At 38.5% G+C, this 13841-nt stretch overlaps 1 protein-coding gene across 3 annotated transcripts; it reads left to right on the top strand.

Annotated features, from left to right (window-relative positions):
* Positions 1-1225: 1225 nt before the first annotated feature.
* On the top strand, positions 1226-10084 carry LOC136863005 (guanine nucleotide-binding protein subunit beta-like protein 1). 3 transcript variants are annotated; one of them, XM_067139322.2, is made up of 2 exons: positions 1226-1469; positions 8383-10084. In XM_067139322.2, exon 2 carries the CDS (start codon positions 8397-8399, stop codon positions 9333-9335), a length of 939 nt encoding a protein of 312 aa, XP_066995423.2. In that variant the 5' UTR covers positions 1226-1469; positions 8383-8396; the 3' UTR covers positions 9336-10084. The 3 variants fall into 3 exon arrangements, with proteins under 3 accessions (XP_066995423.2, XP_066995431.2, XP_066995419.2); XM_067139330.2 differs by having other exon boundaries at positions 1226-1479; XM_067139318.2 differs by lacking the exon at positions 1226-1469 and adding an exon at positions 1470-1592.
* The last annotated feature ends 3757 nt before the right edge of the window (positions 10085-13841 follow it).

Raw genomic sequence — 13841 nt, 5'->3', positions numbered from 1 at the left:
ATGGTTTTCCGTGGTTTCCCATTTTCACACCAGGCAAATGCTGGGACTGTACCTTAAGTAAAGCCACGGCCGCTTCCTTCCCTGTCCCATCGTCGTCATAAGACCTATATGTGTCGGTGCGACGTAAAGTAACTAGCAAAAAAAAAAAAAAAAGTTTCCAATTATCCCGTTTAAAATGACAAATCCATTTTTCGTCTGAAGGAGAATTAAACGAGGTAACAAAACACTTTTTAATGCTGTCGTTGTTACGATACATGGGAACACAACATTTTCTGGGCATCTGCAAATGCACGATACATTTTATTAATCAGCCAAATTCAGTCCGCACCATCACAAATAATAACGTTATTGATTTAACGGCCCACCACCTACTTTACTTTTACGGTTTTCGGGAGACGCCAAGATGCCGAAATTTTGTACCTGAGGAGTTCTTTAACGTGCCAGAAAATCTACCGACACGAGGCTGATGTATTTGAGCACCTTCAAATACCACCGGACCGACCTGGGCTTAGTCCGACTCGTTGGCTGGATGGTCAGCGTACTGGCCTTCAGTTCAGGGGGTCCCGGGTTCGATTCCCGGCCCGGTCGGGGATGTTAACCTTAATTGGTTAATTCCAATGGCTCGGGGCGAGGTTTTTGTAGCGTATTCAACGTTAGAAATCATCCTAGGTAGAGCCCTCATCTTCACAGACATGCAGGTCGCCTAATAGGCCGTCTACTAGAAAAAGACCTGCACCAGGCCTCTCCGGAGGCCATACGCCATTATTAATATCAGGGCTTAGAAAGCCAGCTCTACAGTCCAAGCTATTCAGCCCTGTTTAGCCCTCACGTTATTTCGATAAGAGGCTCTACGTATGCTTATTCTATTACTTATCTTGTTATATATAGCTACTCGAAAATTTTCGTGAAAAATTAAACGAAACCTGAGACGAAGTTCACTTAGACATCAACATACACGGATGGATCCCGCGCTTTCACCTTGGCCAGCTTACATGATTCCGGGTTGTAACTGTAGTCGGCTATGGTTATGTTGACTCCCAACCTGGTATACGTATGTAATCAAGGTTTACTATGCAAGTGGTGTTCGTGCTTATCATCCTTAGTGGGGTGTTCCCAAAAAACAAGATTTGTGATTGGGTGAATTGTCAGAGCCCATCTATGTGACGAGGCCTAATTTCCGTTTGCTGACGTTGGCAACACTGTTGTGCGTTTGTTATGCTCTATTTAGAAGGGGCCAATTTGAATGTTTTTGAATATATATTTCTTTTTTAAGCCTACATGTTTTTCTCTTATGATTCCGCATTTTTCTGTATCCCCACTGAACATTATAGGCCTATCGTTCTTGAAGAAAAAGGTTTGATGAGTGTCGTTTACTGTTTAAATTGGGTTATGTTTTTTTACATGGTCCTTGTCTAACCCGAAAAGCCAAATTCACCAATCTGTTTGGCTCTGAAGTGTGACTTTACGGGGTAAATACTGGTAGTAAATTCCGTTATTTGTCTATTGAAAAACTAATCTATGGGTAGGATTTAATAATATAACAAAAGCAACCAAATGGTCATGAAAGGTGAATCCACTACATAAATGTACAGGTACATTAAATAATATAGTTGCTATCATTTTCCTCAAAATTTAAAAGGGCAGGATTAGTCCTTGCTATATTCACTAATAGATTTGATTTTGTTTTTACAGTTTGTTATGTGGTAACTCGCAGGATTGCTTACAGTGTTCACATAATACCAATATTAATGGTCCGCTATTGGACATTATGTGATATAGATGTTGATTCCCATAGGGAATCTGAAATATTTGTTCCGAATGAGCAAATTTATAATACCAATGTTAACCCTGACAGTAACACCATGCGTTTTTCTGACGTGTTGTGCGAATGAATGCCATCTATTCCTCTTAAGGAGGGGAGAGTTATCCCCTCCACCACCTCTATTCCTTGTTCAATCCATCTGGTAACTTTAATGTAACTTTACATAATAGGCTTTGAGTGATACGTCTTCGAAACGTGTGGTGTAACTAAAGCGATATTTATAAACGTTTTACTGTCAGGGTTAATGGTCCGCTATTGGACATTATAAATTTTCCAGCTTTCTCATTCCTGGTTGCCAGCGTTTCGCCCTCGTGTGCTAGGCTGGGCTCATCAGTTGGTACCTAGCACACCTACCAAGACGCTGGCTAGTGCATACCGTGGAGGCCACTGCGTAGGCTAATTGTAGCCACCGGCAGTGCCAATGCACTGTGAGAGACTTTGTCTTATTATCAAAAATTGACCTGCCTGGCCATGAGATGATATAGATAATACATAATAATAGATATACACATAATCCGGTCGTGGCTCGTGATAGGACTTGGATATGCATGTCCTGTGGTGGTAACCATGGACTGCCAGGCTTGTTATGACGTGTCGGAGATGTTAGTTGGGTCCAGTCCATGTCCTATCAATCATCACAATTGTGGAGTAAAATTCCAGCCATATCTCTTTTCTTCTCCTTTTCTTTTTCAATAGTTGAGTCCAGCTGTCAGTTGACGGCAGTGAGAATTTAAGTCTTATATCTTCTATCACGTAATTTTCTTTCATTAACTCAAGTCTTGATTGTGCGTATCTGGAAATCGCAAGGGCTGGCCTACTTTAAGGAAACGGGCCTTAACACATTCCATTGTGGCAAGGTCCTTGCACTTCAGGTTGTGCCATTCTATTTTGATACTGTAGGTCTGGACTGGCATAAATTTGGTTGAACCCTGACAGTAACACGTCTATAAATGTTGCTTTACTTACACCACACGTCTCGAAGACGTGCCACTCAAAGCCTATTATTTAAAGTTACCTTAAAGTTACCAGACGGAATGAACAAGAAATAGTGGTGGTGGAGGGGATAAATCTCCCCTCCCTTTGAGCAATAGATGGCGTTCATTCGCACGACATGTCAGAAAGGTGTATGGTGTAATTGTCAGGGTTAAAAAAGTTTTATGGTTAGTTTAGATGGTTTAGATTTTTTATATATTGCTTTCATGGCCGCTGTTGCTCTCTCTTTTATGTGTATTCTGTAGGATTTGGTTGTGGTTTGGAGTGTTATGCCTGGATATCTAAATGCATTAGTGACCTGTAGTGGTTTGTCTTTGATGTAGAGCTTATCATCCACTGCTCTTTTTCCTCCTCTTCTGAATACCATTTGTACTGTCTTAACTTCATTGGTTTGAAGACTGTTAAGCTCTACCCATGTTATGTTATTAAAAGTGACTTGGAGATCATCTTTCGATAGAACTATAGTAAGCGGTACTCAAGGTTTAGTAACACGAGCCATCACTAGGTGGCGCACGTGAGTTGACTGTCGCACTAGTAGCGCTGAGAGGACTTTGTATCACATCAGCAGTGAGGATGTTAAAAGAGTAGCAGGCTCATTGGGTCACCTTCTAGTAACCCTTTGCTATTTCCTCTGAAGTTGTGAATTGTATCATCAATTAAAATGGTATTGTTTGCCAAGGTATTATGAATCCAACTTAAGGTGCTTTCATCCAGTTCTGTGTTTTGTAGCTTTTGAAGAATTATCTGTTGGTCAACGTTATCAAATGCCTTGGTGTAGTCGATGAAATTGGTCTAAAATTTCATGGATGTCATCCAGTTGATTTTCTATTGCATGAACGCAGGAGCGGCCTTTCCTAAAGCCAGTTTTTTGCTCTGAGATTTGCGGGTCCATGTATCATCTGATTCTGTTTGCCAGAATGGTTATGAGGGAGGAGCTTGAATGAACAATTCTCCAGGGCTGTTCTTCTGTACAAGTTTGCATCATCTCTTGGTACATCATCTTGATTCGCAATATTCTTCAAGGATCTGGTATATCCCCTACTTGCAAGCATTTGTTGAGAAGAGTTTCCCATATATTTCGGAAAGACAGATCGGAGTCTATTATATGTCCATTGAAGATCCCATCTGCTCCAGCTACTTTATTCCTCTTAAGGCTTGCTACTGCTTCTACAATTTCAGCTTTAGAGATTGGTTCACTTGTGATTTTATCTGGTGATGATCATTTGGGATATACAAGATTTTCTCCCGTTGAGTTTAGAACACTTGCGAAGTGAGTCCTCCAGGTCCCCATTGGAATGTTTGGAGAGAAAGGCATTTTTCGTTGTCTCAGAGCTATGAATGAGTTTGTAATGGCTGATTCCACCAGTTTTTGTGCCTTGTGACTACTACTACTTTCATTATCATCATCCTGTTGTTTTGTAGGGCTATGATATAGGCCAGTAAGATTTGTGAAAACTACTGAATGGTTTGGTAAGTGATCAACACTCTGAAGCTTTGGATTTCTCATGTGGGTCTAATCCTATACTATCTTTTCACAATTGTTTATTTATTGTGCAATACATCATGTAAGTTTAAAATACATCTTCCTTGGTTTTCATCTGGAATTCTTGCTCATTCTTTCTTCCATAACCATTGACCACAGTTTAAGGTACCGGTACTGGTATCTTAAAACAATAATGAAATTTCTTTATTAAGTTTACTTAGTCCATCTCATGTATGTTTGAAGATGATTATGGTCGTATAGTACACACTAAGCCTTTAGCTCCTGAACGCCATGATTCTTCTATTTATTTACCCACTTATCTTTTTTTACTAGCTGCTTCTTTACATCGCACCGACACAGATAGGTCTTACGGTGACAAGGGGATAGGAAAGGGCTAGGAGTGGAAAGGAAGTGGGCATGACCTTAATTAAGGTACAGTCCCGGCATTTGCCTGGTGTGAAATTGGGGAACCACGGAAAACCATCTTCAGGCTTGCCAACAGTCGGGTTCGAACCCACTATCTCCTGAATGCAAGCTCACAGCTGCGCGCCCCTAACTGCATGGCCAACTCATTCAGTCACGCTCTTATCTAGATCTGTCTTCTTTCTGATGCTTTCTTTGTATTATTGCAGGACACAGAAAGCATCAAACTTCTACAGTCAAGTCAGAGAAGCACAAGAATTATCAAATATGTGTATAAAGGTTCATGTAACAGATGTACTCCCAGGGATATTCAGCAGTCTGTTGTACCTGAAATTCAATATGCAATGACAAAAAGTACTTGTGCAGTTGCTACTGTCTTGTGGCCAGACGATTATAAAAAGAATGACTTTGTCATTTACAGTCTGTGGCTTTAAAGAATGGATACTTAAAACAGGGCACTGTTTACAACTGTATTCCTTAATGAACCAAAGTCCAGTAAAAACATGAGACAAGAAATTGTGGAACAAGGTTCTAACTTAGAACATTACATTTGTAACTGACCACAGCTCAAATTAATGTAAAGAGAGCCATTGAGACAGAAGCAGGATTGTCAGGAGTACTTTGCACCGGACATTGCGTACTGTTTTAAGGACCACTGTTCAGAAAGAATTCCTCTAATCGTCCATAGCTGATTACCTATTCATTATTTGAAGATACGCATAAAGTGATGATATCTTAAATGCACAGGACTATGCCTTTGTTGTTACCACATACTGTTTATCAAGACATAGAAACTATATGGAATACAACATTTTGCTGAAATATGTGACTGAAAAACAAAATGAAATGGTTAATATTTTGATATCATTTTCAAAAGCAGGAAAAAATTGAACATAATTATTTACATAAATAAAGACTTTATGAAAGGGCTGATAGAGTTTTTTAGAACGTTGTAAAGAAGCCTCGGAGATTTTGGTGCAAGAACACATATGTACAATACAGAATGTATTGCTTTGGGCATTCTACCCTAAAACAGTATTGTGAGAGTAGGTCTAGCGATGGGAGAATACTAATGAAAGGACGGGCATTATGTTTCATTCTCTATCAGCGCAATGCCAGTATGTTACTATGTATGATAATTGTTTTTTATGGAAATGACTGATGAAAAGATAGGAACAGAAAACAATCTTCAGCATCCCAAGAAACGCTGAAGCTTGGTAAGATAGTGAAGATTTCCGTAAAGTCAAGTCAGTCAATCTACCAGTTGTTACCCTTTCATTAGCAAAACATTCTTGCCAATTTGCAAATGGCTATCGGTTCACTAAGAGTAGGTATCAGCTTGAACGTGCGGGTAGGACCTAAATGCATCTCTGCAAAACATGAGGTAGAAAAATTCTACAAAATATCAGTGATGTGTGGGAAATCAATACAAACATCCTACAATATTTGCAATTTTGGCAATTTTCATGGCCTGTTTATTGTTTATAATTTTTATAATCTTCATTAGCTCCTCAACTGAGGTTGGCATCAGAAACTGTACAAACTTGCCATATAATTTTATCTCACCTCATCCCCAACCTCATATCAGGAGGAAATGGGACTAAAGGATTGTCATACATATGTTCCCTTCCTCATTGAAGATTGGTCTGGCTCTGGCTATTTGTGAGGCATCTCTTTTAGTTTTAATGTTTTTATATATCGCACTCTCAGAACAAGACTGTCGTAACTCCCAAAAGTTGAATTTTTAGTTACGAACACATTAAAAACTGATATTTTGTCCTCTATCGAACAGTAAAACTGTTGTAACTGTAAGTCATACTATACCATTCAAAACACGCAAACAACAGTTTTTAGGTTTTGTGAATTTGTAGAGGTACATACTGATAAACTGTCGTAACTCTATTACGGCAGTCTTCCTGTAGAACGATTTGTAGAGGTACATACTGGAAAACTGTCGTAAGTCGTCTTGTGTGGGGCACATTATTATTGTCTGTATAGTGTTGACGGTGTTATGCTTTCTATAGAAAGACTGGCAAGTTGCGATTGTGTAGGGAGTAAAATTCCACAAAGTGATATAGATACAGTGATGTCCTGTCGAGATTGCAAACGTATTCCCAAGTAGAGGATCGTTACTATGCCATATTTCTTCTGGTGAATGTTGTATTAGTGTAATTGAGAGAGCAGAAGAAGTAAATGCTTCAAACTCGCATCTGATGCATGTTGTCACCGATAATTTCCCATCTCAAAGAACATACATAGATCTACTGCCGTGTCCACTAGAGGCCAAGATAAATGCTGATTTAGAAAAAGCACTTGGAGGTAACGATATTAAAGTATGCGATTTTGATCTGCAGTCTGTCCTTCAGGCACCGTGTGGTGACCTATCAGTGTTTTATTATAAACCACGGCTAAATGTGCACAGTTTCACAATTTTTGATAATGCAACCAAAGAAGGTTATTGCTACCTTTGGAATGAAGCATCTGGTAAGAAAGGAGCAATAGAAATTTCATCCTGTGTCTATGAATATCTCAAATCCATTGAGTGTAAAGTTTTATATTTTACAGTGATAATTGCCCTGCACAGAACTAGAATAAGTTCCTGGTAACAATGTATCTGTATGCAGTGGATACCATTCCAAATCTACAATCCATAACCCACAAATATGTAATTGTAGGAGATACACAACATGCTGGTGATTCTATGTATTCCTGCATAGAGAAGCAAAAAAAAAGAGCTTTAAAGACTGGTCCAGTGTATGTGCCTGCGCAGTGGACTAGAATCATACAATGTGCCGTGAATAGAGTGACAGAATATCAGGTCAGAGAGATGAATTACAATGAATCCCATGACTTCAAGAAATTAACTGACGAAATGGGTAGCAACTACACAGTGAACGATTAAGGAGAATCAGTCAAATGGAATGAAATTAGAGTGTTGAAAGTTGAAAAGGGCCATAAGTATACTCTATGCTACAAGACAGACTCCGAGTATGGAAAGTTCAATTACATTAATATTAGGGGCCATCAAAGGGGAAGAAGGTCAACTCCAACACATCAAATAACTCCTGCCTACACGCGACAACCGTGTATCTTGGCTGCAAAGAAGAAATACCTAATGTCATTTTGTGATGGAAATATAATACCAAGAGTGTATCATGCTTTTTACCAATCATTGCCAGTTTCACAAACTAAATTTTATAATACTATTTATTCTTTTTATTTTAAGCAGTTATAGACCATTTCATATTAGGGCATATGAATTGTAATATTATTCACTTTAATAACACTTTATTTAAATCCTCATGATGTCTCAACTCACTTCTGTGCATTTCCTACTGTATCGCATGACTGATGTAACTTTTTCATTTCAACAATATATCAACACATAAACTGTCGCAACTATAGTATGTTGTTTATATTATGCCTATTTTTATACATTGAAGATAAACAATTACATTTCCGGGTGCCAGATTGATATACAAGTGTGAGTAAAAAAAATCTAGTGTCTATCTTAAAACCCTGAATTTTGAAGTGCATTTGAAATCTTTTATCACAATTTACTCAAAACAGTGATTTGGTAGTTACGACAGTCTTGTTCTGAGGGTGCGATGTATTCTTGATGGTTTATTTGCCCTTGATATTTTGTTTGTAACCATTTCAGGTCCCTCTATTCAAATGGATCCTAAAACTTCAGATCCAGTCTTCATTATGAAGAGTGCAGAACCAGTTCATAGCTTGCTGTTTCTGCATGATTTCTTGTTAGCTGGAAATCAAGATGGTAGTGTTTCTTTTTGGGATATGAAGACCCACAGGATGGATTCAACCCAGTCAGTATTCACAGGTTCCTCAGCATGTGTTAGGATGTGTTATGTTGATGGCCATTTGATTACACAGGATAGAATGGGATTGGTAAAAGTGTGGTCACAAGAAGAAAGTAAATGGAATATTAACTTTGAAATGCAGCTGACATACTGTGGTTTGTGCAGATTAGATGGGATTTGTGATTATAGTGGTATTATGGCATGTCCTCAAAAGAAATCAGATATTGAAATATTTCATGTGAACTCGGGTAAGAAAATTTCTACTCTTACACCAGTAGGGATGGATCCTCTTGGGGATGTAGTGATTTGTAAATTTATTGAAGTTTGTGGAAGTACATATTTGTTAACTGTTTATGAAATCGGTGCAGCGGTGCTGTGGGATTTAAAAGTCAATAATTTAGTTACGCACTACAAATTTGATGGCCTTCCGATGACGTTAGATTATGATGAGGTACATTGTCAAGGAATTTGTGGTGCATCTTCTAAGAAAATACAAATCTTTGAATTAGATAAGTCTCAGAATTTTCACATCATTCAGAAAATCAAGTTGCATAAATCTGCTGTTGGTTGTGTGAGAATAAAACCTGATAGAAGTTCTGTTGTGATTGGAGGTTGGGATGGAAAACTAAGATACTTTACCTGGAATTCTTTCCAACCTTTAGATGTTAATGCTGTCCATTCCAAGGCTATAGAAGATATAAGCTTCTCTGAGAAAGGATGTGTTGGTCTAGTACCTGAATGTGTTATGGCTGTTGGTAGTTTAGACTGCCGAATATCACTGTGGAAGAGTTAAGTTTTGTGGTGTTGTAGAGATATAAAATAAAGCATTGGCACAAATGATACTATCACTTCATGCTATTGAATTTTATAGTCATTTATGATTGAAACTGAGAGGACTTTTCCTCTTGGTGGAACAACTCGACTTTTCACCCCATTTACATTCATACCATTGTTTGCTATCCATCTCACAACATTGTTTAAGCCCTCTTGCAGTCACTCACAATCCTGCAACTCATTTACTATTTTATGCAGTGTCTTCCTCTGTGATTAGGTAAGATTTTACATGAAGTTATTTCTTTATTATGTATCTGCTGTCTTTCATGCCATTAGTTGTTTGCACAAGATGCTTTTCTTTTCTCCATTTTAATTACCGGTACTGTTGATTTTTTGACAGTCATATTAATGGATATTGTATACTTAATCAAATGGCCATTTTCATTCCAAGGAAAGAACTAAATGACGACGACGAACCCATTTTTCTAAACTTCGCGGCTCCTGGGGCTTAATGGATATTGTATACTTAATCAAATGGCCATTTTCATTCCAAGGAAAGAACTAAACTGAGACAGTGATATGATATATACTGTAATTCCTTCAGGTTACTTATCAACAAACTGACCCATTTATTTAGCAAATGATACCCAACAGTTTGATAATAAGGACAGATCTAAAAACTGTGTATAAATACTGAAGTTGAGGTCTCCAGATCAAGTTCTACAATCCACTGCACTGCCTTATTCTTCGGATTATGAATGTTCAGTAAGGAGCCAAGGAAAGCTTGCTGTGGACAGTCAGCAACCCCGTGTTGAATGGCTTGTAGGGAACCCCGGGATACTTAGAACATTATCATATAAATACCATATGTAGGAAAATAAAATACAAAATTGATAGGGAATTGCATCTTAAGGTTGTTCAGAATCTTTATGTCATATTTCATTGGTTAATATTAATTGTTATGGAATTTATAAGTATTCATATTTTGGCATGACCAGAAAGTAACTAATGATATTTCTGCATTTCCACACATTAGAGAGTTTTACTCAGTTTGTGCAAGAGGTTTTTTCTTCTTTTTTTCAAATATTCGTGTTAAGTACCCTTTTATAGTTATGACTGGCACAATTTTGAGTTAAATCTGTTTAACATTAATTAATTCTGAAATATATTCTAATTACCCATATTTACTTGAATATTGGTGTAATTGGCAAATTAAAGATCTGCAATAAATTTACAGGGGGTAAATAGAACATTAACAGGGTAACTAGAACATGACCAAGTAAAGTGCGTAATCTTTAGGGCTAAGTTCTTTGCTATCAACCACAGCCTTTTGGATCATAAGTATGACCTCCGAAGAAACTCTACAGAGAATGAAAAATGGCCAAAAATCAAAGGAGTCGGACAGTAAAAAACCAAATTGTAAATCTATTCCTCCTAAGAAAACCAGGAAGGCAAAACAAAAATATTCCAGCTCATCATCTGATAGTGATCAGGTTTCATATGTAGATTCAAGTGATGATTTTGCCTGGATAGAATCATCCGATAGTGACAAAGACACTCTTTGCAACATTTCTTTGGAAAACATTTGTAATGATAAGTATTACAGTGTGTATTATGACCATCAGTGGTATATTGGTAGAGTTTTATGCACAAACAATTATAAATCTACAGCACATGTTAAATTTTTGAAAGAAGTGATGCCAGGATTATATGACTGGGCAAGAAAAGATGATATTGGGGAAATTTTGATCAGATACATATTTTATGACCCTGTAAATCTGATTGGGAATCAAAGCAAAGTCATCTCCGTACAGGCCATAAAGGCCCTTGTACGGGTGGAAGGTAAAGGCTTCCACCATTCGTAACCTCGGCACGTGATGGGGTAGAGTGGTTAGCTCTACGCCCAGTCGCCTCTGCTCCCAGGAATTAACGTGGTACTCATTTTTGGTGTAGGCTGAGTGAACATCAGGGCCATATGTACCTCCAGAAGCGGAAATCTCATTTCTTAAATTTTACGACTTCCTGACGGGGATTCAAACCCACGTCCTTCCGGACGAACCAAGCCCGCCTTTACCGCCTTGGCCAGGCAGCCTGATTGGGAATGGTCCATTTTAAATCAGATGAACAAAAATCATAAAACAGAAGTATATGGAAATGAAACAAAGACTAAATCATAAATGAAAATAGTGGTGTTTCTGTTATTTATTATGCAGTGCTCTGAAAATGTGACATGTTTTTCCCAATTTCAAATTTATGTTGCTCAAAAACCTGTAAAGATATTTCAGTTTCTTGTAAATATGTTAATCTTCATGTGTTTCTTCACATTTCTTTGTAATCTAATATTGCCTGATAATGAAAATGTTGCTTAAAAAAAAATCAGCACTGTATGAAAAAGTGAAACGTGTTTACTGATTTTAGTCTTTTCGTGTTAACTCTTGAACAAGTGATTTCACTGATATTTTCTGGGCAGATGAACAGAAGGTACAGTATGTTCGTATTACGCCCTCGTATTATACACTGCAGGATTACCAGATTAATCCTACTTGTTCCAATAACCCCAGTTGGTGTAAATAGAACACTAAAGTACAGGTCAGGTGAAAAATGTAAAAATATTCTAAAGTATTATAATTTATAAGGGGCTGCCTGGCCGAGGTGGTAAAGGCGTGCTCGGTTCGCCCGGAAGGACGTGGGTTCGAATCCCCGCCAGGAAGTCGTAAAATTTAAGACATGAGATTACCACTTCTGGAGGTGTATATGGCCCTGAGGTTCACTCAGCGTACACCAAAAATGAGTACCAGGTTAATTCCTGGGGGCAAAGGCTGCCGGGCATAGATCTAACCACTCTACCCCATCAAGTGCCGAGGTTACGGTTAGTGGAAGACTTTACCTTCCACCCCTCCAAGGGCCTTCATGGCCTGTACAGAAAAGACTTTGCTTTACTTTGCTCTTATTATAATTTATAAAAAGCAAAGTCACATCCATACATGCCATGAAGACCCTTGGAGGGGTGGAAGGTAAAGTCTTCCACTATCCGTAACCTCGGCACTAGATGGGGCAGAGTTGTTAGCTTTGCCCCCAGGAATTAACCTGTTACTCATTTTTGGTGTAGGCTGAGTGAACTGCAGGATTACAATTTATAGGTTATCAAAATTACTAAATAATCTAGAGGTCACAGTAAATTCATTAAGCCCTGTTTGGTGTGTCTCATTTGTTTAGTTTGATATTTATTTGTGTTTCATTTCAGAAATATTGTTGTCACGTTCTAATTACCCCGGGTTCCTAGTGTAGCCCCTCAATTACAACTTTGCGATGTAAGCTTATGAAGAATATACACAAATCTTTGTTGATCAGTTCAGTTCTTACATGGTTCAAGATCCTCCACTGGTATCAGAGTAGGTGGAATCCAGCTGGTCTTACATGAGGTTCTTGCAGCCAAAATATTGATCAGGTGGCAATGACTTTTAGTCGTATCTCGATCCCTCATGCCTTAGATAAAGCTGCATTTTCCGATTTTACTTCAATTTTGTACGTTTTCCTTAATTAATTTTACTGTTTGGCACACTTAGAAGACTGATTGAATCATGAAATTAGGCAGGCTCACTGGCAAGTCCGTGGGTCATATGGAAGCCAAATTACATGATACTACCTGCCATGTAAGTATGGGATAGTCCAGTATTCGGGAGATAGTAGGTTCGAACCCCACTGTTGGCAGCCCTGAAAATGGTTTTCCGTGGTTTCCCGTTTTCACACCAGGCAAATGCTGGGGCTGTACCTTAATTAAGGCCACGGCCGCTTCCTTCCCACTCCTAGCCCTTTCCTGTCCCATCGTCGCCGTAAGACCTATCTGTGTCGGTGCGACGTAAAACAACTAGCAAAGAAAAAAGGTATGGGATAGTGAAAGGAATGTGTGAAAACTGTACTCAAATTTCAGCCCAATCTAAGTTTCTAAACCAATCTAAAGGTGTATCCGATGGAGATACAACAAAATGTGAGAGAATCAAAATTGTAGACTGTTTCAACCTCGATACGCCTCCCAAGTTTCAAGACTATAGTTGTCCACTACGTGAGCAGCATAAGTTCTCAAATTGTGAAAAACATACAAACTTTGCTCCATATCAAAATGTTTACTTCTAAATATGCTATAAACTGCCAATATATGAGAACATGCCTTAGGACCAAACATGTAGGCAACAAAATATGCCTTCTGGTTGTGCAATCCGTTTGTCGATGTAACGTACCATTTCGCCACAGTGATTTTCCAAATGACCACTTCTAATGAAGAGCAACTGGGGCTTTGGGGTTGGAGCCCCCAGTGAACAAGAGCGTGTGCTTATGTGGGGTCATAAATCCATTCAAGTTTCAGAGTGCTGCGACTCCAAGCTTCTATTTGATCGTTGTCCATGATCTGTCCTGCAATTTTTTGGCTGCCTAGTTAGCAAAGCTTGATTAAGTTAGCCACAAATTTTCAAAAAGCCTCTAATGGCACTTTGGCCACTTTTTTCCCTAATTTGTACATTTCTAGCCA

Source organism: Anabrus simplex, chromosome 1 (genome assembly GCF_040414725.1).
Source record: "Anabrus simplex isolate iqAnaSimp1 chromosome 1, ASM4041472v1, whole genome shotgun sequence".
Classification (NCBI taxonomy): Eukaryota; Metazoa; Arthropoda; class Insecta; order Orthoptera; family Tettigoniidae; genus Anabrus; species Anabrus simplex.
The sequence above is the reverse complement of the archived record's forward strand: the minus strand, read 5'-3'. Positions and strand labels throughout refer to the sequence as shown.